Below are 24083 nucleotides of genomic sequence, written 5' to 3'. Positions count from 1 at the left end.
AATGACTGCAACTCAACTGAAAACTTGACTACAGCTTGTAACAAAAAGTCAGTGTTGGGCTGGAGAGATGGCTCAGAGGTTAAGAGCACTGACTGCTCTTCCAGAGGTCCTGAGTTCAATTCCCAGCAACCACATGGCAGCTCACAACCATCTGTAATGAGAGCTGATGCCCTCTTCTGGTGTGTCTGAAGACAGCTATAGTGTACTCATATAAATAAAAATTAAAAAAAAAAAAAAAAAAAAAAAAAAAAAAAACAAGTCAGTGTTAAAATTACTCTGACCAGATCTTATAGTCCAGCAATAGATTCCAAGTCAATAGTTTTTTAATGATTTGTTTTTACTGTTTGCACATCAGTGCTTTGCCCGCGTGTATGTAAGGGCACTGTATGTGCCTGCTGCCTGTGGCAGTCAAAAAAAAGAGGGTACTAGATATCTGAAGTTGCATATAGACAAGGGGTGCCATGTGGGTGCTGGAAATCAAACCCTGGTCTTCTCTACAAGCAAAAGTGCTCTTAATGAATGAGTCATCCTCTCCAGCACCTTCAAATCAATTCTAAATAACCACCTCCAAAATACAACTGTGTATTTTCTGTGTAAAATTGACTTCATAAAACAACAGCAAATTTTTTGAACATGAATTCAATGTAGTCTGATGTTAACAGTTCTAGTTACTATGACAACTAAAGCGTAGTTCTGAGCACCTTTTTGCTTCCTTTGAAAGAAAAGTTAGTCCTTCATGACCAGTAAGCAATGCTTCAGTAATAAGTCTCTTTTACGTTTTACCAGACTTAATGCTAGTCATTCGAATTTAAAGTAATTCCACTCTCACTTGAAAAGTGCATATCAAAACGTCATAAATGGCTAAGTAAAGGTGTTTGCTGCTAAGCCTGATGATAGGAATTTCATCCCATGAACCCACATTAAAAAAAAAAAAAAAAAAAACAAGTCTAAAAAGTTGTCCTGTAAACCCTACACACAGACAAATAAATACACAAATGCAATATAAGTACACTAAGAGTTTAATTCATTTATAGAGAATTTGTCTGTTTTAGTCAAGGTCTGAGTTCAATGCACAGAACTTTAACAAAATTTTAAGTCACCTCCACAAGAGCTTGATCCTTACCTTTGTCTGTCCCTTGCCATCTTATCTATGCCTATTTTAGCTTAGATCCCGTGAGTCTAAGGATCTCCCTTACTCTCCTTTCCAACTCTGCTACTATGAACAGCAGCAGCCTCACAATACCATGTCAAACCATAAGCATCTTCAGATTTCACCAGCAGCTCACTGAAGTCTTAGGTGGTTTGTCTGGCTCATGCTCTAAGCAATAATTACTCACAGAGAACCTGAATCTGACCCATTGTCCTATAAGAATAACTGAAACTCCACAGACCTGACAGACTTATGAACAGTACACTCATCAACAGAGCCCTAAACAGAGTCTGCCCCCTAAAGATAAGACAGAGGAGCTTCCTCAAGTCACATCCTCACTGACAATCAGCTAGGTGACTGTCCATATTTTCTTGTTTTTTCTTTTTAAATTTAATTTGGTTTTTATATATAAGTACACTGTAGCTGTCTTCAGACACAGCAGAAGAGGATATCGGGTCCATTACAGATAGTTATGAGTCATCATGTGGTTGCTGGGAATTGAACTCAGGATCTCTGGAAGAGCAGTCAGTACTCCTAACCACTGAACCATCTCTCCAGTCCCCAACTGTTCATTTTTTCAAAGTGATACTTCTTTACAATTAAAAACAAAACAAAACAAAACAAAAAATTTTGACATCAGAATCCACCCAAAGTTCTGGGGGCTTTAATTACATTACACTCTGTAGCTACAAGACAGACCTACATTTAAATGTATAGATTTATTCCTCCTCAGTAATATTTAAGTAATAAATATTACTAAATATTATAGCATTCTTCTTTGGGCATTAAAGCTAGCTAATAACATAATTTTATTCATCTTTCTACCTAGTAATATTAATCTTCCTTATTTAACTTATAAATCCAATTTAAAACTGTTGCAATTATCATGAAAAGCTGAGGACAAGCAAAATGTAGTATTGTTCATTAAAACTTAAAAGACAAGTAGCTTTATAGCTGTGAAAACAAACGTTACCCTTGATGTGGTACACAAGTGTTACAAATGTATTTATTACATGGAACTTCATGGGGAAGCACGGAATCCTGCTTCTGCCACACTCCATCCTCCCGTGCTTCTTCTCCTAGCATCCCCTCCAACTGTTCTGAATGCTCAGTGTCCAGACTGGAGGGAGGACCAATGACATTCTCCAAGGTCTTCTGAAGTCTCTCTCATCCCTGCAGTCTGCTCCTCTCATTTTCCTCACCCATTTCCTTGGCTTCCACTCAGTCACGATGCCAACAATTACAATGCACTGACAGCTCCTCTCTCCCGAGCCTTCTCCACACGCCTAGCAGCACTGCAGATCTCCCTCTCAGACTTCCTCTGGGTAGCTAAGAGTAAACTACTGCCTTCCTGACACTTACCATCCAAGAGTCTGCTTATCCAATCACGTAAGTAAGCCAGACTCCATCTGTGAGTCCTTCTTCCACATTACCCGATTTTCTATCCCCATAACCACATCTAATTAACAATGGAGTCGTACAAACACTCCCCTGAACACCTAAAACCCACTCACTTCCCTGTGCGCTGCAGTGCCTTTATTCATCATACCACGGTCAAGTCTGCCTAGACTGCTGCAATTCTCCTAAATGTCCTCTGTGCTTACGGTTTAACCAGCAAGTGTGAGTAAGTCAGAACAAACACTTTTGGTTGTGGTTCTAATCATGGTATTGATGGTGAAAGAAAACATTTTTTTAAATGCTTAAAAACAAAATCACAAAAAAGTAAGCTCTTTTATCCAGTAAAATGGGAGAAATAAGATGTACCCCATGTAACTCAAAATTAAACGAAATAAATGACCCTTAGAAATTGAGTGGAAACCAGGAGCTCCTGGAATCACATACAGAATAAAGGCCTCTACAGTTCAGTGGAGTCTTCTCAGTTCCTCCGTAGGTGGTCTCCATTAACACTCTGAACACTGGACCATGCATCCTGCACCCATCACTAATGCAGCTGCCACCCTTACTGCCACAGCAGTAACAGCAACCTGCAGCCTTACAGCAGACTCTGACTCTCAGAAAACACTTTAAGAAGATACACTGAAACAAAACCAACATCTTTCCAAAACACAACTGCCACTTAAAGCATAGACTGCTTTCAGATTCGCTGCTTATTAATAACTTCAGCATGCATGCTTAACATCCTACACTACTGGAATATTTCTTAGATAGCAATGTTTAAATTTACTCTTCTGGTCAAGATACTTATATGACAATTGACATCAATATGCCAGGAAGCTCATTTATTCATATATTTTTAAATTCATTCATGTTCATCGCTCCCCTAATACACACAAAAGTAGGAGAAAAGCAAGAGGAGGTATTGGGTAAAGGGAGAGGGTAGGTAGATTTTAAAAACATGAAAGATGGTTTTATTAGGAACTATTTACTTTTTTTATGTTCTGATATTGTGGGTGAGCACACTGGAGTTCATATATTTTATAATCAAGACTATAACTGTATGAGTACTTACATACTTGATTGCTTTAACTAATACTTTTTAGAACAGGCACTGTGCTAAAACCTTTAGTCATTACTTTTTTTTTTTTAAAGATTTATTTATTTATTATATATAAGCACACTGTTGCTGTCTTCAGACACACCAGAAGAGGGCATCAGATCTCATTACAGATGGCTGCAAGCCACCATGTGGTTACCAGGAATTGAACTCAGGACCTCTGGAAGAGCAGTCAGTGCTCTTAACCACTGAGCCATCTCTTCAACCCACAGGCATTACTTTCAACAACCAAAAACAAAAAACAAGCAAACAAAACCACTCTGTCTTAGTTAAGGTTTCTATGGCTGTGACAAAAAGCAAGTTGGGGAACAAAGGGTTTATTCAGCTTATATTTACTGTTCATCTCCAAAGGAAGTCAGGACAGAAACTCAAACATGGCAGAATCCTGAAGGCAAAAGCTGATGCAGAGGCCATGGGAGGTTGGGGCTTACCAGCTTGCTTCACATGTCTTATCACCCTGTTTCTTATAGAACCCAGGACCACCAGCGAAGGAATGGCAACACCCACAAAAGGTTAACACTCCCCCATTCATCACTAATTGAGAAAATGCCTTACAGCTGGATCTCATGGAGACATTTCCTCCTCAACTGAGGCTCCTTCCTCTGTGATAACTCCAGCTTGTGTCTGGTTAACACAAATCCAGCAGTACACGTTCAATGCAACAGGAGAGCTCCCGAGTCTACACCATGCTGCTAACGGCAGATAACTCTTCAAGCGGTTCTCTACATCTGACTTTTCATTATTTTACTGGAGACACATAAACACTTTTTAAAAAAAAAGTATTCATGCTACCACAAGCCTCAAAGACCTCTCAACAGCCTGCAACTATTTCCCCTAGGACATAGCTGGAGCCCTCCCCTGCTGGTTTAGAAGACCTGCTAAGAGGCAAGAATTTCCTACGTGGGCTGGTATGCACTCACTGGCCTTTAATCTCCGCACTTTGAGAAGTAGGGATAGGCAGATTTCTGAATGTGAGGCCAGACTGACTGGTCTACAGGTTTACAGTGTGAGCCAGGCCTACCCAGAGAAGCCCTGTCTGGAAAAGCAAAAACAAACAAACAAACAGCATTGTGTCAGGCACAGACATAGCCCAAAAAAGTGATCATGCATTATCTAAAATAAATGACCGTGATTGGTCCAAACAATCTTCCCTCAGCTTCCCACAGGTATGTGCCCTTGTGTGCTGCCCTTTCGTTTCTATTTATAGGAAGTATGTTTTCTGTTAGATGTTAACAAGATGCATAGCTACATCTAGGTATGAAGAAAATTATAAGAAATCCTTAAATGCTTGGTAGGGAGTCTAGACAGAAATGGTCCTAGACCTCCAGATACTTTAGTCTCAAATTAACTAGCTACTGGCCTATCTCCCCACCATCACCATCACCACCTATATATTAGACTAGATCCTCAAGTCCAAGGACAAATAGCACAAAGAAACAGGAGCAGTAAGGACCTCATTCTAGCAGATTCCACACACTGCCTCTTAGTTCTTCAGAACAACACTACAAAACTCTTCCAAATGTAGCTGAAATCCCAAGGAGGTCTGCAAACAATTGTGCCTCAACTGTCTAAGAAACTGAACACCAAAATCCTGCCCCAAATCTCTTGGCAGTCTTCACTCTGCAGACCGCCTGAACCCTCTGAGGTAGGGTATCAAGCAATCATAAGGAGGCTGTCCCAGGAAGTGAGCGTGCATTCTGGAGGGTCTTTAAAGATTCCCTCCAGATCGTAAAATGAGTTCCACAGCTTTCTAACAAACAACATTATCAAGTATCTACAGAATCTTTCAAACAGATGCCTGTCATTCCCAGAACAGTTTACATAAGAATAGAAAGAATAAAAATGTAAGAATCAAACACTATAGATGTTCAACAAATACTTGACTAAGTGAATATTTAAAAACCACAATGATAAAACATTTCATTACAAGCTTTAAATGAAATAATTTAAGGGAAAATATAATTTTTAAACCAAAGGTTCAAGGACTCAGATGAAACCTTTGGTTTAAATCCTTGAACAAAACACTTTGAACATTAACATTCCCACTACGGATAATGGCATTCTAGTCAGTCCAAAAGAAAAGAGAAACATGCAAAATCTTAGCAAGCTAGTGTTAGAGACTCCCAAAGAAGAAACAATGAACCGACCAAGCAGCACTCAGGCAGCCTGGCTGTAGCTCTGGATCTGATACTGTGACTAAAGGGTCACCCCTCCTTCCCAGCCAAGTAGGGAAGACTGACAAATGGAAGGCTACATGGGAACAGACTGCGACCGCGGTAACGTACCAATTAGTCATAGAAATGCTTTGACTGAATTCCTACAGCCAGACCACTAATGGTCACTAAAAACTAATGTGCCAAGAAGCTATTTAACTGTTTCCCTGAACAACAAATGCCACTGCTTAATATTTATGATGCATGTTTGCCTGTGTATATGCATGTGCAGCATGTGAGAGCTTAGTGCCAGGAAAGCTTGGGAAAGGACATAGATTTAACTTGTCCCAGGGGTGGGTAAGCATCCCCAGAGTATCCTATGTATCTCCATCCTTACCCCCACCCTCAGGGAGCACAAACTGTTCTCTCAGCTTGGGTCCTTTCAACAGGTAGGAGTAGCCAATGAGAAAGCAACTGCCAGCACCACTTACTCAGAGCCTCGGTGGCAAGCAAAGGCATACCTCCTGAGGCACTAGAGCTAGCCCTACCTAACCCCTGGGGAAATGGGAAGTCAGTCAGCTTCCAAAGCCAAACGGATGCACCTGGGAGGGAGGGAACTTCAATTAAGGATTTGCCTCTATCGGATCGGCCTGTGGGCATTTTCTTAACTGCCAACTGACATCAGAGGGCCCAGCCCACAGTGGGCAGTGCCATCCCTAAGGGTTACCTAAGGAGAGTAGCAGAACAAGACGAGGGAAGCAGACAGAAAGCAGCAGTCCTCCATGCTGCAGTTCCCACCTCCAGGTTCCTTCAATGACAGACTAGGACATGTGAGGTGTAGTGATCCCTTTCCTCCCAAGCTGCTTTTGGTCAGTTTTCTCAGCAACTGAAATGCAGACAGGGATGAGGGTTAGAGATGCACAAACAAGCAGTGTTACCTAAGGATCTACTCTATCACCCAACGGGTGGGAGTGATGGGATCAGATTGTTCCTGCTGACTGGACCTGCTGCCAGTGCTTTCTTCCTAGTGTGAGTGTTCTACCTCACCTCGTTACATAAAGCCAACTCCCAATGTCAGAGAGTTAGAGAAGCATCTTGAAAACATGTAAGAGCAACTAAAAGCACAAATAAGAAATCCAATTCACATAAAGTGCCAGGGACACTGACATTCTTGAGTTTATAGCTAGGTCAGGTACCAATAACACCCAACAGGATGACAGAAAAAAATCCTACAACTACCTGTGCCTATAAATGCTAAAACAATGGTCCAAACATTTGCATGAAGGAACACTGCCTGGATGGAAAATCAAAAAACTCTTCTACAAGCCTTATGGTTACTGCATAAACTTTGGTTCCAGAACATGGAGAAATGAGGTGAGGCTAGTTCAAAGCATACTCTCTACTGGCTATGATTTGTAGTAGAGAAAGGTACTGTGAAGGCTGATAAAGAACTGTTGCCAATGGTCTTACTCACCATGTACCCTTCATGTTAATCAGTATGCCAGTCAAGATGTGCCCATTGGCGGCACAATAACTCCAGGACTGGCATGAATATACTCAACTACCTTGTGAGACCAAGTCCACTGGAAGAAACTCATGATTGAAAGTACGCATTAGGCAAGACAAGAGCCAGAGCTGGAGAGGTTACAGAGAATGCTGGAGAAGTCATGGCTGTCATTTTTGCTAACGGGGTATGAAGCTAGATGACTGGATGAAAGTTGAGGAACTCTCTTCTCCATTTATCAAAACCTATCAAACCACCTTCTATGTTTATTCCCAAGGGTTATTACTGTTGCTGGGTTTGGCCAGACAAGTCTTATTTTATAGGCTCAATGATTACTGCAGACTCCTAACCAGTCAAAGTGTTAAAGGTAAGTGACTCTTAGCATGGACAATAGCACATTAAGAGAAAATAATCTTCATCAAGGCTCAGGGATCATGTGAAAAAAGGACCACAGAAACTAAAAGAGCCAGAGGACAGACTGGAGTGTTGAGGAGCTCTAACAGCCACCGCCACCCTGAAGGCAGTGTGGCTGCACACGACATTTCCTAACTGCCAGGAGAGAAAGGACAGCCATCTAAGAAAGCACACAAGTCACCCCTTCTTCTCTATGGAAACATACAAACTAACAGAAGGAAGACTCTTTGTGGACAGTGCATGCTCCTCCTCTAAGTAACCCCAATTAAACTTACTGGTTCATTGGTGTGGGGCAGAACCGTGTCTCAGTCTGTCTCCACCTCCCTGTCTGAGGCACACAGAAACACTATTGCCCAGGAAGAGCCCAGAACACCTGAGCACCGTGCTTTGAGGCTCATCATTTATTCAGAAACCACTTTTTTAAAACATACAAAGACCAATATTGTGCAAGATCTTTAAAAGATGTATGCACCATTTTGAGAAAGAGATCAATTAGTCTAATGTCTCAGGAAAGAAATGGCACAGAATTAAGTGTAACTACACAAACTATAGACAAAGGACCTGAGATAACCCATGAATGACTACAGATGAAGAATCCCAGTAAATTAGGGTCACAGTTGAGATAGACAATGATGGTGTCTAGCTTAGGTAAGAAAGAAGGTTCATGCCTCATCCAAGGACAGGAATGTAGAAAAGTCAGATATGGCTGGGAAAAAATTAATTTCAGAGACTTACTAGGAAAAAATGTGTTTGTGACATCAAGGAAAGAGTATTTCATTCAAAAACAAAAGCCACCACCAAAGACCAAGGTGGCACTGGAAGAAGACTGAAATCGAGTCAACAAGATTTAGCATTAAGGTGGACCATCAGTTATCCGAATAAATCAGGAGGAATAGTATCTGTTCCAGTCAACCTCTTTACAAGAGAAACCCCAGCCTGAGAAACCGTAGGCTAGCAGTTCACATCATTTCTGGTCTCAAGATCTCATCATGTCTTTTTTTTTTTTTTTAAAGATTTACTTATTTTTTATATGAGTGCACTGTTGCTGTCTTCAGACACACCAGAAGAGGGCATCAGATCTCATTACAGATGGTTGTGAACTACCATGTAGTTGCTGGAATTTGAACTCAGGACCTCTGGAAGAGCAGTTGGTGCTCTTAACCTCTGAGCCATCTCTCCAGCACCTCTTAAAAGCTATGTCTATGTGGGTTTTGTAAAGATTTATTTTTATTTTTTGTATATGAGTGTTTGCCTGTATATGTGTATGTGAACCACATGATACAATGCCCAAAGAGGTAAGAAGAGGTCTTCAGATCGCCCTGGGATAAGTCATAAACAAGCCTTGTAGGTTCTCGGAACTGATCCGTGATCCTCTAGAAGAGTAGCCAGTTCTCTTAACAGGATGAACACAACTTGGACATCATTAAGTACTGTAAAAGTGCTCAGTGTTCCCAAGGTTCCTCCGCTGACACTCTGAAATCATCACTAGATACTATCTAAACACTGAGGTAGATTTTTACCTCTGTTTATGGTTCTCATCTGTGCTATATTGGAAATAAAACCCTGAGACCACAGGTCAGTGACAGAGCATTGCTTTACCACTCATGAGGCCTTGCATTCCATGTGCAGAAACCACACAAATATATAATATAGATTTGCTAGTTCATCTTAAACACATCACATTTTAGTTAAATGATATATCCCCTATAAGGGGAAAAGAATACCTGCATTTTCCAAAATAACAATAACTTTGTATATAGTGCTTTTTTTTTTTTTTTTTTTTTTTTTTGCTTCCCAATATACCTATTTATGCTCTTAATTTTTTGCACTATGTTATCTTGGCCCAAAAGAATAAGAAATATACTTAGACTTTAATAGGTATGGTGAAAAAGAAAAGGTCTTTTTTCTTTTCTTTTTATAAATATGGTGTCTTATGCTGTAGCCCAGGCTGACCTCAGACTAGAAGGACAAGCGCACGCCACAAAGCCCCGGCCTCCATGGCCCTTTATGTACTACGGATGCTCTTCTTACCAAGTGGTCCTTTCTTAAAGTTTAGCTGCAATGTAAACCTAAAACCACATCAACTACATTTTCAAGATATTTCTTTAAACCTTTCTGTTTTATACTTTGACTATCTATGCAGGGTTCTTTAACACCACACTGCATTGATTATCAAGACGTAACAGCTCACTAAATTATACAGATCTTCCAAATGTGGAGACAGTTCATGAAAATATCAGAAATTATATTCAGTGGTATCAACACCAATCTTACCAGAACAAAAATTGGAACAAAGCAGAAAGTAAAAGTAGTACATACAAAAATGAGAAGAGCATTCAGAAGACAAAGCTCATCACTGTGATTATGAGTTTTGAAAAGTATAGTTTTCACTTGACTTTTATCACTGATAAAAATACTGTCATTTCTTCTTTTAGAAGTGACAGACTTACTGAATTTATTTTCAGAAAATGTGTATGAAAGATTCACATCTCAATAATTATGGTTTTCCAAGTAGCCTTTTAAGTGTAAACAAAGTGTCATGAAAATGAAGACAGCCAGTTCCGCTTGTGTCGGCGGCAGCACAAGTATCTCCCCTTGGCCACAGCACAAGTGCTCTGTGTGTACTTCCCGTTTCAGCAGACTGCTGAGAGCAAAGATGTGAGGAACCCAGCCTTGTGTTCTGCTTCCCAAGGCCCTCTTAGGTGACACTGAGGTGGACTGTCACTAGGCAGGGAGGGGTAGGCTGAAACACTGGCAGCAGTGCCTCTGCTTTGAAACACACTAGATGGACACACTTACCTCCCACCACCTCTGCCCTGTTCACAGTGGTCCACCGTGAGAAGAGCCACCAAAGATTAGTGCTGTTATGAACACAACTGGGGCATCACTGGCTCCCAAGGCTCCTCCTCAGACACTCTGAAACCATCACTAGATACTATCCAAACACTTATCCCCCTCACAATCTCCCTGGAAGGAAAGAAGTTACATGAGTTCTTTGACCCAAGACAGAGGATAAACCCTCCCAAACATAAGAAGTAGTGGGGGCAAAGGACTCATTTCAATACCTGGTATCTAGAAGAAGTGGTAACAAACAGAAAGCCACTGTGACAGATCACAGATGTACTGTGAAGATTTTCACCTCGTAATAACTGGTTGTGTTATGGTTTCTTCAAAATGTTTACTTTAGAAATTATTCCTACTTTATAGAAACTGAAATAACTTGTTACCATTAAATATCAGCTCCTAACCATAATACTCCGCTATCTATAGACTATACATATATTTTAATAGGAAACTGTCATCTCTTCAGTTCACACTGAAGATATAATCTCATCTTATAAAGAATTCATTTGTATTTATCCATTTATGTGTTTGAGTATTTTGCCTGCACTTGTCTATATACCATGTATGTTTGTTACTGACAGAGGCCAGAAGACATCACAGACCCCAGGGCTGTCAGTTGTGGGGTTGGGAAAGAGCACCCAGTGCCCTTAGCCATGACCCACCTTTCCAGCCCCTCACTTATTATCTCCCCAAAGGCACCCACGGCGCTATCTTGGGAACTGCATGATCTGTTATGCCTGAACATGTAACTGACTGGACCTTACAGCTCTCATCAGATCCAAGCCAAAGCCAACAGCTGTTACCTACACTTTTAACTATCTGCTGTCCAAAGTAAGCAAGGAAGGACTTCTCTATTCCTCCATGAAGATCCGTCTTAATCCAATAACCCAGCAATGAACACCTTCACAGGCAACACTAGATCCTTCCCTTCCTGAGACACTCAACAGTTCTCCTTAAGTTCTACAGTATAACACTCACTGAACTTAAAACAAAAGCCAGCTATAAAAGAGACCAGGCAGCACCTCTGACAATGGTTTTTTATTGTTTTTATCTTAATGGTTTTTATGTTGGTTTTGCTTTTTAAAATACTCCCTGTCTAGGGTGGCTCACACCTGTAATCCCAGCACTCAGGAAGCTATGGCAAGGAGAATGCTGTATGTTCAAGGGTAGCCTAAACTACAGAGAAAGGCTGACTCAAAAGAATCTTGGTTTTCTTTTCTTTTTTTTTGGGGGGGGGGATGGGGAATGTTTCATTCATCAGTTTCTCATAAAAAGCACAATATAGAAACTTAATATCCTTGAAGTATCTTGTTTATAGTCTAGATTTTTTAAAGCATTAATTGAATTTAAACGAAAGCCATCAAATACAAATGAAACTCAGTAAGAAAAATGGTGTAAGTTGATAGGATGTAATTTATTAACTGAGGAATTAAAGCTATGTCCAGTGACATTTGATTGTGGCATAAACTATATGACTATAGCCTCATTCTGCAGAATGACAGGACCTATCAGCATATGACTCAGGTGCTTTAATTAAAATTACATGTATGCACGCATACATATGTAAGGATACGTCCATTTCGGTAAAATATTTAAAGAAACACTACGGACCCATCTTCTATAAAGACCTAAAGAAAAAAAGGTTTCAGACACCTAGAATAGCTTAGGCTTGGCTTCACATTTGACAATTAAAACAGATGCAGTTCAGAGGTCGTTCTGAGCCAAGGGACTCAAATGCTGGCTGTGGTCACACAAACAAGTCATTAGCAAGCTGTATCCCTGTGTGCTGCAGCTGCCCACCCTGCTTTCCTTCTTGCCAGCCTTACTCTAAATTCTATCCACTAATAAACACGTCACCTGGGGAAAGTGTCCCCCATATCAACCCTTGCTTTCCATCTGTGTTTCACAGTCCTTCATCCTGTTCTCCTATCATCCTATAAGGAAACCTTCTGGATGGAACCAACATCTCCTTGTTAACGATGCCCTGTTCTACTGTTCTATCCAAACATGGATGGCACTCGATTTCAGAAAAAGCAAAAGGAAACGTAACAGACAGCAGAGAAATGAGAGCTCCTAATAGTTAATTTGGGGGCAGAGTCAAAGAGACTTCAGAACGAGGAAGAAGCTGAGGGGGTCACAATGCAGAACACTTACTTTTAGGAACAGTGTCCCTTAGACTTCTGCTGAGTGGCCCAGAGCCTCTTCAGTTTCAATCCAAATGACAATGCTTCTCTGAGTCCTCCTCAAGTAATGTTTCCACCACTAAAAATTGGATCTACAAGAGCTCAAATACACTGGTAAAAAAAAAAAGTCAGGGGCCTCCAGGTGGGCCTCAGGCCTCTTTTAAAGTAGGCCCACTTCTGGTCTGGGCCAACTCCCCTCTTCCAGGTGCCAGGGATTCAGCCTGGTGCTTCTCTTCTGAGTGTCACCACCTACTCTACTTCTCGGGGTTCCTCTAACCCCAAGACTGGCTGTGGAGTAGGACACCAGCTTCCCCCCATCCTTGCTGTCCCTGCAAATAAACAAATAGGCTCTTCTAATTCAGTGTTTTTCTCAAAGCATGAGAGAATAGAAGGAAAACAAAAACAAAAGCAGCAATATAGTAGCAGAATTAGAATTATAGTAATTATCTCTACTTCAAACGCCTGCCTCAACCTAACAAATCACATGATCTACATACTGCTTACTTACAAATACATACATATTACATGCTAAGCCGTTTCCATCCTTATATAGACAAATTCACTGTGCTTCTCAAAACACTTAAAACTGAGTCCAAAAATAGCAAGTAGTTTCTCTTTTTAGAATCTCTCCTTGAACTTAAAAGGTATTTAAAACCTTGCTTTTTAAAAGACACCAGGAAATGCTGAAAAAAATTGTAATCAATGTGAGTGAGAATTCACAATAAAAACCTATTGAGATTTATGACAGGGATGTCAAAAGCAACCAGTATTGTAGAAACAATAAAATCCCGACATGTCTCTACACTTACAATGTTAATAAAATTCTATAAACTGAATTTTATTTAAAACCAGGATACCTCGTGTTTTTAAAATAACTTTAACTATTTAGAATGTCAAAATTATATGGGCCTTCTTTTTTTCAAACAGAAAATTCCCCATGTTCTGTGATAACATATTTTAATAGGCTTCGGAGTAGCAAAATAAATAAGGTACTTAAATATTGCTACAAATCACAGGACTCCAAGAAGTGAATTTAAAGTCTGCCTTCCTTCGAGGGAACCAGGTGGAGACAGATGAAAAATGCCACCAAGTATCAATTTCCTAGATTTAACTCTTTTAAATCTTTTTAAAAGACAATACTGCGGATCTCCCATACAACAAATTTAGGGCTGGAAACAAAGATCATGTAATCCCGTTTGTGTAGATATTCAGGCACTCCAGTTAAAATTAAAAAAAAAAAAAAAAATGCGTTGCCGGGCTCTCCTCCCAACTACTTAATTGTAAAATAAGAAATAAACAAACAAATAAAACAAAAACAAAACAAAAAAAAAAAAGACGCGAAACCTTGGCCAGACCCTTCGGACATCGGACAACCCTTACTAAGAAAGTTTAATCTATTCCGATCCTACAGCGATACTTTTTCCCCAGGGGGACCGAATGACACCGCGGCCTTTCCTCCGTCCCCTCCCCCTCCCCGCCCGCGTCCCCGCCCCCTCCCCGCACACTACCACCACAATGCGGCCAACGTCTCTCCGCGCCTGGCCGGGGAGGGGGCACCGCACCGGCCACGCACAGAATGGCAGCGTCCGGCGACACCCCCCCTTCAGTCATCTCCGCAGCAGGCGCCGCCGCCGCCGCCGCCGCCGACCCCTCGCCGCAAGCCGCGGCTCCGCAGGGTCGCGCCCCACCGCGGCCGCCGCCTGGCTGGCCGCCCCGCCGTCCGCGTCGCGCGGGGGGCCGCGGGCGCGCCGGACTCACCGGGTGGAGGTGCCCTTCCGCACATCGCACATCATGCACTTGAAGGCCTCGGCGCTGTTCCGGAAGGTGCAGACGCTGCAGTCCCAGTAGCCCTCATCCGAGGCGGGCTTCGGCTGCCGCTTCGGCCTGCAGGACACAACCGGACACGACGCAGCGCGGGGTCAGCGGCAGGCCGCGCCCGGCCCCGTGCCCCGCCCCGCCCGGCCCGCGACCCCCGCCCCGCCCGGCGCCGCGCGGGGGAGGGGAGCGCGGCCGCTGACCCCGGCCGCCATCGCGGCCCATTGTGGGCAGCCGCGCGCGGCGCCGCACCCCCTCTCCCCGCTCCACACGCACACACACACACACACACACACACACACACACACACACACACACGCACGCACACACACGCGCGCCCCGCGCCACCGGGCCGCGGGCGCCCTACCTGGTGGGGCTCTTCTTGTCGCCCATGCTCGCTGCCGACGCGCGCGAGGCCGCGGCCGGGTCTGTCAGCGCCGCGGTGAGGGGCCGGCGGAAGCGAGGGGGCGGGGAAGGCCGCGCCGCGAGCTGCAGCCGCCGCCGCCGCCGCCGCCACCGCCGCCGCCGCCGCCGGATCCCACGCAGCCTCCAGCTGTCGGGGAAACTCCTGCCCGCGCGCACGTGACCCGCGCCGGCCAACCAGCGGCCGCGCCGGAGACTTCAAACGCGGGGAGCGCGGCCCAGCACCGGCGGCGGGTTCGCGGCGCCCGCCTCCCTCCGGCCGGCCCGCTCGCCGCCCGCAGCTCTCGGGCCGTGGCTCGCACGCCCGGAGGGGCGCGGCGGCAGGCGTCCGCAGACACGCGTGAGCCCGGCGCGGCGGGGACTGTCGTCCTTCATTGGGGGAAGCGACCCGGAGGCTCCGGAGAGGTTCGGTGCCCTCCTCTGGCTTACATAATTCAAACGTGACGAAACCAGGGTCTGATCCCGTTTTCATTCCAGAGGCTTTGGCCTCACGGGGCTCTGCAGTGGCTGGTTATAAAACGGACGCTCGTGAGCCTTCATGACACAAACGAGGTTGCTTGTGCCCTGGACACCACCTCCCCCAGCCTCGTTATTTCTGTCTGTCGCCTGCTAGACCCAAGCAGCCATCTCGCTGGTCCTTTCTGCTCTGTTCCCACCCCGCCCATCTAGCGGGTAGCCCACAACCAGAGTTACTGTGCCATCCCTCTGATCGAGAGGCGACCTTAGCATGCCAAGTCGGTGAATCGTCCGTCCTCAGGAAAGTTGCTCCTGAAGAAAGGGTAGATGAAATCCATCCTCTCGCAGAGCCTTCTTCTGCCTTACTTGGGTGTACCGATGTAGGCGTCGTAGCTTAGTGTTAGGCTTAACTAACTGAAGAGGACCCAGTCCAAGCACTGCGTACCTAACAGTTGATCTGAGGCAAAGACAGCTAGCTGGGTGGCTCCTGGTTGGGATACACTATAAGGGTGTTTAGAAAATTCTATCCACCTGGGCCAAAGCAGGACCGAGCAAATTTTCATCATAATGCTCAGAATGGGGTAGCAACTAAGAACTTAATTAGTTATGAAGTCCCTCATATTTTGAACTATATTGTCTGTGGGCGATTGAAATAGGAAAGCAAACCCCCAGCTAAGGGGAGACTACTGCATTGGTGTATTACTTACCAAGCAACAAGAGTTAGTAACCGAAGTGGGGAATGCTCTCCTTTTTATCATTGGGAATTAGAGATGAATTGGAGTAATTAAGAGGGAACTGGGCCACAAGCTGCTGAGAGAAGAAACTTGCAGAACGGGCAGGACCAGAGCTCAAATGATGGGGCACTTGCTCTAAGTTGCTAAAAGTCTGAAAAATAGAAAACTTTTAGAAGATTGTTGTATGTGGGGTTTGCTTGGTTGTCTAGTTTATTTTTGCAAAACAGACTGACTTGGATGAGGATAAAAGTTATATGTTAGAGGTTGCATTCATTTTGCAAGGTAGAAATAGATGTTAGAGGCTGAGTGGTGGATGTATGCAGTGGAAATGTATTTTCCCGTAATCCTGGAGGCCCCATGTAGAAGAAAAGAATGTCAGGCCACTCTGCCTTCAGAGAGCCATCTGTTTAAGTCGCACCTTCAAAGGGCATCTTTGTATGAGAGCACCTGTATCCTAATCTCTTGTCACTTCTACCTATGCCACACTCTCCTGAAAGGATACCATTCACCAGATTAGGGCCTACGCTAATGATCTCGGTTTTTAAAGGACTTACACGGGCCTAGGTGTTTTGCCTCCATGTATGGCTGTGTGATGGGGTTGGGTCCCCTGGAACTAGAGTTAAAGACCCACCATGTGGATGCTGAGAATGGAACTTCAGGAAGAGCAGTCACTCTTCCTAAGTCACGCAGAGCTTTTAACCACTGAGCCATCTTCCCCAGCTGCCTCATTTTAATTATGTCTTTAAGGAGACACAGGAAGAGGGCTGAAAGTGGAAAGCAGAGAAGCAATCCTGTTGGACCAGCTCTGGACTGGCCTGTTACCTCTACTGCAGAGCCTACAGGAATCTACCTGTCACTTAAAGAACCCGTCTTCAGTATCTACACTTGCTTTCTGAAGTTCCTCACAGGGTCCTAGTTGATTTTAGTAACTATCTCATTTCTCAGTGTATTTGCTAGTTTATGTCAACTTGACCCAAGCTAGAGTCATCAGAGAATAGGGAACCTCAGCTGAGAGAAATGCCTCCATGAGGTCTAGCCGAAAAGCATCTTCTTAGTATTGGATGGAAAAAGCAGGCTGAACAAACCATGAGCAGCACCCCTCCATGGCCTCTGTATCAGCTCCTGCCTCCAGGTTCCTGCCCTATGTGAGTTCCTGCTGGACTTTCTACAGTGATGAACAGCAATATGGATGTATAAACCAAATAAATCCTCCCCAGCTTGCTTTTTGGTCATGGTGTTTCACCACAGCATTAGAAAACCCTAAGTCACCTCGGCAGGCTGAGTTCTTTACCTGACAAGGTTCCTGAAGAGACTTTCTGCTCAAGCGGTACTGACATCATGTGAATGCTAAGGTCTTCACCAGCTCCAACTATTAGAAACCAAAGTATTAAGAAGTGCTCTTGGGGGCTGGAGAGATGGCTCAGTGGTCAAGAACTTTGATTGCTCTTCCAGACGTTCTGAGTTCAATTCCCAACAGCCACATGGTAGCTCACAAACATCTGTAATGGGGATCCAATGCCCTCTTCTGGTATGTCTGAACATGAAATAAAGAAATTAAAAAAAGAAGTGTTCTCAAGACCACCTTGCACTGAAGACAATTCCACCATTTCTACCCTTACAGCATATCAGCAGATCAGGTTTACTTTTATAGTCAGGTTCAGTTGCCCCACTTAACAGGTTAAGTTCCTTATTTAGCAGGTGGCCCAGTGGTATAAGGAGTGCTAAATATTCAAGTAATGGTTTCATCTTTCCATTCATTGGAACCACTGTTGTGGTCTCAGGGGAGTGTCTTAGGATTCATAACCCCTAGTTAAGTAGTGTTCAGTATGGAGGCCACAGAAAACAAAATGTCTGCACACAGGTATGATGAGTAAGAACCACATCCTCTCTCTCTCTCTCTCCCTGACTGTCTCTCTGTGAGCACACATGCAAATGCAGGCTAGCTGTCAACATCAGGTGTCTTTCCCAATCTCCACCTTCCTTTTGAGATCAAGTCTCCTACTGGACCTGGGGCTCTCTGACACGGTAGACAGGCTGGCCAGTGAACCTCTAGATCCTTTGTCTCTGCCTCTCCCGTGCTGGGATAACAGGCTCACACCACCCGCATCCAGCTTTTCCTGAAGATCCTAAGAAGCTGAGCTTGGGCCCTGTGCTTTCACAGCTAGCTAGAACTTTCCCAGTTGACCAACCTCCCCAGCCTCCCCTCTCGCCCCCTACCCCCTGCTCTTGTATTCTGGTAACCAGAAGGACAGCACCATCTTTTGACCTCTGATCCAAAAGACACATTGCATCTTGCAAGACAGCATCACACCAAGCATTCCAAACACAGAGAGTCGCATCACCCAGGAGGCTGCAGGCAGCAGAAGGATCCTCCTGAGAGTGATAGGCCAGCCTGGGCTGCAGAGGAAAGCCGTATCACACCAAACAAACCAATGAGCCGGAAGCATCGCGCTCTTTCAGGATGTTGTCTGATGCAACCAAGACTTGTTCTAAGCGTTGTACTTTTCTGTAGGGGCAGTTGCCTCGTAGAGATGAAGTCTGTGATGACCAGTAACTCCACAGGAATGAACAGAGTGCTGCTTTCCTTTGACAGGAGATTAACCAGAAGCACTGTGGTTCAGAATACAAGGAGTTCTTTAATGCAGGGAGGGCGGACATAGAATACCTGCCGGTTCACTGAAAGCACCTTTCTTCCATCCCACAAGGAAATGGTCAATATAATAAACCCTTGAGGCAGCTGATTTCTTCATTCAAGGAAACTTGCCACATCAGGTGCTGTTTCCCAGTTAGATACTTGACTGTAGTAATGTATCCAGCAAAGCTACAAGGTGAAATTGCCCAGGAATCAACACACATCCACACCCTAACCTTGCCCTGATCCAGACAACGTGGACAGTTGAATTGCTGAACTTTCTCCTAACCAGAGTGATTCTCTACTGCTGTTCCCAGAGCCGCTTCTCGTTAGGATTAGAGTAACATGGCCATCTACCTTGGTTGGAGGCGCCCTATCACATGGAACCGTTTGTAAACCAGGCCTAAAGTTTTTCCTTCATCTGTTGCACGAGACTCTATAAAGCTTCAGATGCGGACAGAAGGAATTCCTACTGTGTGTCGGTCTTTATTCCTGCTTATATCCAATATCCTACGCACAATTTCTATGGAATGCTTGTCACTATACATAGACATATAGATTTTGGGCTTAGTCCATTTCAGAAAAAGAAACTTGATGTGGTCGTTTGGTAATATGTCATGGTTAGCTGTTCCATCTCTACACAGAGTTAAATATAAAGACAGCAGCAGGCCTCAAAAAAAAAAAAAAATCATCTACAAAAGAGGCATAGGTTTGCTCCAAAGCCTTAGAGGTCCACACTATGACTTTTCCATTGTGCTTTTGGATACAAAGAATAAGTGCTTAGTATGCTGTAAAGTCGACTATTTCATAGACATGGCTGTTTGAGTATTACATCTCACCGTGCTCACTGGAACTTATTTTGATATAATGAAAGTGTTGTTTGAACTATGTTCTTTTAATCTAGATATGGTGATGTGTGTGTGTGTGTGTGTGTGTGTGTGTGTGTAAATTGAAGTTACCTGTCATCCTCAGTCGTTCTCCACTGTCTTTTTTTTTTTCTTTTGAGAGAGAGAGACAGGAGCTTGCTCACCAGTTCACCTGTACTAGATGGCCCTCGGGCTCCAGGGATCCATCTGACTCTAACCCTGGGGATCACTCCAGGACTTCATTCCTGCAGGGTCTCACACTGAAGACCAGACTGCTCTGCTCAGGGCCTCTGTCTAACCAATACAGGATTACAACTGTCAACTACGGCACTTAGATCATATTTCTAAATTGTTGACTAGATAAATTTCTGAATTACTTTGAAATAATAGAATGTTATAGAGTTAAAGCTATCTAAATTTCTGAAAATCCATTTAGATGGAAAGACAAATTTGTATATAATTTTTTTTTACAGCGCCAGGTGTGGTACACATGCATTTACTTCCAGAGGCAGTGGGCTGGAGAGATGGCTCAGTGGTTAAAAGCACTATCTGTTCTTTCAGAGGTCCTGAGTTCAAATCCCAGCAACCACATGGTGGCTCACAGCCATTTGTGATGAGATCTGAAGCCCTCTTCTGGTGTGTCTAAAGACAGTTACAGCACACTTATATATAAATATAATAAATCTTTTTTAAAAAAAATAATTAATTCCTAAGACAGAGAGAGACAGATCTCTGAGTTGAAGGCTAGCCTGGTTTACATAGTTCCAGGCCAACAAGGGCTACATAGTGAGACCCTTTCTCAAAAACCAAACAGTGGGCGTGGGTTCATATACATGTATTTGTATACATCTATATGCACAATACATACATAATACAGTGAAATTCATTCTTCTATAAATTTTGGATGATGTGTACAGTCATGTAATCAGGATCACACAGTCAAGATGTAGACCAATGGCCTGGAGAGATGGCTCGGTGGTTAAGAGCACTGGCTGCTCTACCAAAGGTCCTGAGTTCAATTCCCACCAACCACATGGTGGCTCACAGGCATCTGTAATGGGATCTGATGCCCTCTTCTGGCATGCAGGTGCACCTGGTTTCATGTACCCAGCTTGCCACCTGCTGTCTGGTATGGCTAAACTTAATCTCTGGCGGCTCCTGACCTACTTCCCACCCTAGATCACTTTTCCTCAAATGCATCGAGTAACAATTTCCTCCAAGATCAAAACAAGCTGAAAGTGGGCAGCGCCATTTCTTAAACGGACGTTCTAGATCAAATAAAAAGGAGAAGGTGAGCTGAGGGCCAGCGTTCCCTCCCCTCTCCTTCCCAACTGAGGGCACAGTGTGAGCCACTTGCACACCGTGGTGGGTGGTGAGAAAACAAGCAGTTCCTCCCTGGTGGGGATTTTGTAGCACTTCTTTTTGTAAGCGTGAGGAGAGCTGTGTCTGTTATAATGCAGTGGGATATGACACTAGGATTTCTCTGCCCTATAAAAAGCAAAAGTGCTTTCTAAAGTATCTTTTTAAGTCATCAATCTATTTTATATCTCACCTTCTGTGTTGATTTTTCATTGCTGTATTACAGATTACAATAAAGCCTAACAGTCAAAGGCCACTGACCTAATAGTGGGTCAAGCATCTGGGCAGATATGAGCTGAGTACCCTGGCTCTGTGTATCACGGGAACACAGCCTCAGTACCGGAGCAGACATCATCTCAGAGACTGCCCGGAGGCACTGATCGCTTCTGACGGTTCCTTAGAGGCTGTTGTCTAGAGGTCTTCACCAGCCGTCTGCCGTGTAGACCTCTTTCCAGAGCAACTCAAGATGCAGCTTCCATCAGAATGAACCAACCAAACAAGAGATGGGAGGCTGGATGTGAGCCAGACTTTTTTTATTTTTTAATTTGTGTGATGTATATGTGTGTGTGTGTGGTGTGTGTGTGTGTGTGCACACGAGAGAAAGAGGGAGAACACATTTGTATGTCGGTACCACAGTGAGCATGTAGAGGCCAGAAGGTATCGATGGCTGTTCTTTGTCCTGTGCCTTCCACCTTGCTTATGACAGGTCTCTGCCCTGTTTGTTTGCTGCTGTACCAGGCCACCCAATCCAAGGAATTTGGGGGATTCTCCCATCTCCACCCCTCATCTTAACACAGGAACACTAGGACTAGAGACTTCCACGTCCAACCTACCAGCCTGTAGGGATTCAAAGTCAAGTTGTACTGCTCATGTGGTGAGTGCTTTACCAACTGTCCCCTCATGCTAATGTCACACCTGTTACCACCTGCCTGCCTTTCTTCCCTCTATCTTGTCATGCATGGGGAAGACAGGAAGGAGGACTGTCTTCTGGGTAAAGTTTGTGATCATTACCACCAATATTACACTTTGTCATTTATTTGTCAAAGTGGCCCTAAGCATGTATCCATGTGCGTGTAAGCGTGCGCACACACGCACACCCAGAGACATACACACACAAACATACACACACACCCAGAGACATACACACACAAACATACACACACACCCAGAGACATACACACACAAACATACACACACACACCCAGAGACATACATACACAAACATACACACACACCCAGAGACATACACACACAAACATACACACACAAACATACACACACACCCAGAGACATACACACACAAATATACACACATATACACACTCCTGTTTCTTGGCAAGATTAAAAAAGGGTTTCAGGATTCAGCAGGTGGTTCGGGGAGATGTACCTTCCACTTTAGACCATGGCCAAGTTCATCGTAACTTCGCAGAGAAAGCACTGTAGATGGTGGCCGTTGCTGTGACTTACTTGAAGCCTAGATTGGCCACATTTTGGCACTACGCCAAGGCTGAGCTGGTTCCCCCAACCCCTGATGAAATCCCTACAGCTATTCAGAGCGTGAAAAAAATAATTCAGCATGCTAAAACTGGTAGCTTCAGACACCTTACAGTTAAGGAAGCTGTGCTGAATGGTTTGGTGGCCACTGAGGTGTGGATGTGGTTTTATATGGGAGAGATCATAGGCAAACGTGGCATTGTTGGCTATGATGTTTGAAGACCAATCTTTAGCTTCTGATTTAAGTTCTTATTTGAATATTCTTGGACCATGTGTAATGAAACTGCAATATAAATAAAGTCCTAGCTGTGGGGAAAAAAAAAAGGCTTTCAGATGAATGTCTCTTAGATTAATGGGCTATATAAACATATGGGAACAAAATATAATATCTGTATAAACTTCATGTATAGATTGTACGTGGTGAAACTATTCTCAATTCAATACCCTAGTACTTAAATCTGCATGAAATAGAAATGGCTTTCTTATGAATCCCATTTTCCAGAGCTTTATTTTTCTACTCTAATGTCATTGAGTTCTCAAAAAAAAAAAAAAGTGAAATTTTATATAGTCATAAAATGGAAATATCAAAGATGCCAATGGTTCTCGCTGTCCATGTCATGACATTTTATGGCTAGATTGTGTGAGATCGGAACTCCTGGTATATGTTTATTTGCTTTATGTGCTTTATTTACACTCCACACAAGTTAACTGAGATGGGAACATTATCTAAATTAACGCCTTAGTGATGCTTCCTAAAGGGCCTATCATTGACATCCGGTCCCTGTCCTAACAAAAGCAACAAAACTAAACCCACCGATAGCCCTGTCTGCCAGTGAGCTCATTAGTCCTGACTAACAAGGCAAGTAGCATTTGAAACTCTGTCATTAAGAACACTCTTAGGAGCTCCCCATTAGCCCTAATATATGTGAATTCAAGAAACAAAGACAAGGGAATAACAGGTGATCCAGTAGATGTTCCCAGGTAAAGTGAGGTCCTGCTGTGGAAGAAACAGTTGCCACTAGGACTTACTCACTTATCCGAAGTCAAAGCTAGTAATCCCATTGGTTCTGTTCTCAGGTGAGAAATGTTGTTCTACATTTAGAAAGAGCCATTGTCGGAGCCTCTGTGAATGAGCTAATAATTCCTGCTGTTCATAACTCGAGACAAACAGGACTCTGCTGATTTATCTAGGGCAGATCATGTGCCCTGAGTTGTTTCCTGACAATAGAGACAGATTTACACACATTCTTGTGCTTCCTGGCTCAGCACTTGTGTGGGGCAACGAACCATGGCAGAAAACTAGGTAAGGTTGAGTGGGTTGGAAGCCCAGGAACCTGAGAGGATGGTGGCTGCTTCACCTGCTTCCAGGCCCCTGTCGGTGACCACACTCCTTACATAGGAATGTGACCTTCCCATCAGAACAGTTCTCCATGCTATTGAGATCTCTAGAGGCTCTGAAGGTTTAGCCAGTAAGCATTCCTTCCCAGACCTTCCTTCTGGTCCACCCTGAGGAGATGGTATGCACCCATTTTCCACAATGA

General features: G+C 43.8%; 1 protein-coding gene and 1 pseudogene across 2 annotated transcripts in view; one reads left to right on the top strand and one right to left on the bottom strand.

Moving 5' to 3' along the window:
- Positions 1-15105, bottom strand: part of YAF2 (YY1 associated factor 2) — a 50499-nt gene extending 35394 nt beyond the window's left edge. The window contains exons 1-2 of the mRNA XM_080939199.1: positions 14946-15105; positions 14522-14647 (exon numbers count right to left, since the gene is read on the bottom strand). Of these exons, the coding sequence (XP_080795325.1) occupies positions 14522-14647; positions 14946-14971 (152 nt within the window). The 5' untranslated portion in view covers positions 14972-15105. The remainder of the gene's footprint in view (positions 1-14521; positions 14648-14945) is intronic.
- Positions 15106-22450: 7345 nt separating this feature from the next.
- LOC308437964 (ATP synthase subunit g, mitochondrial-like) lies at positions 22451-22823 on the top strand (annotated as a pseudogene). Its single transcript has one exon. The product of its transcript is annotated as an ATP synthase subunit g, mitochondrial-like (transcript).
- Positions 22824-24083: the final 1260 nt, after the last annotated feature.

The sequence above is a fragment of the Micromys minutus genome, assembly GCF_963924665.1.
Source record: "Micromys minutus genome assembly, chromosome: 27".
Lineage (NCBI taxonomy): Eukaryota > Metazoa > Chordata > Mammalia > Rodentia > Muridae > Micromys > Micromys minutus.
The sequence above is the reverse complement of the archived record's forward strand: the minus strand, read 5'-3'. Positions and strand labels throughout refer to the sequence as shown.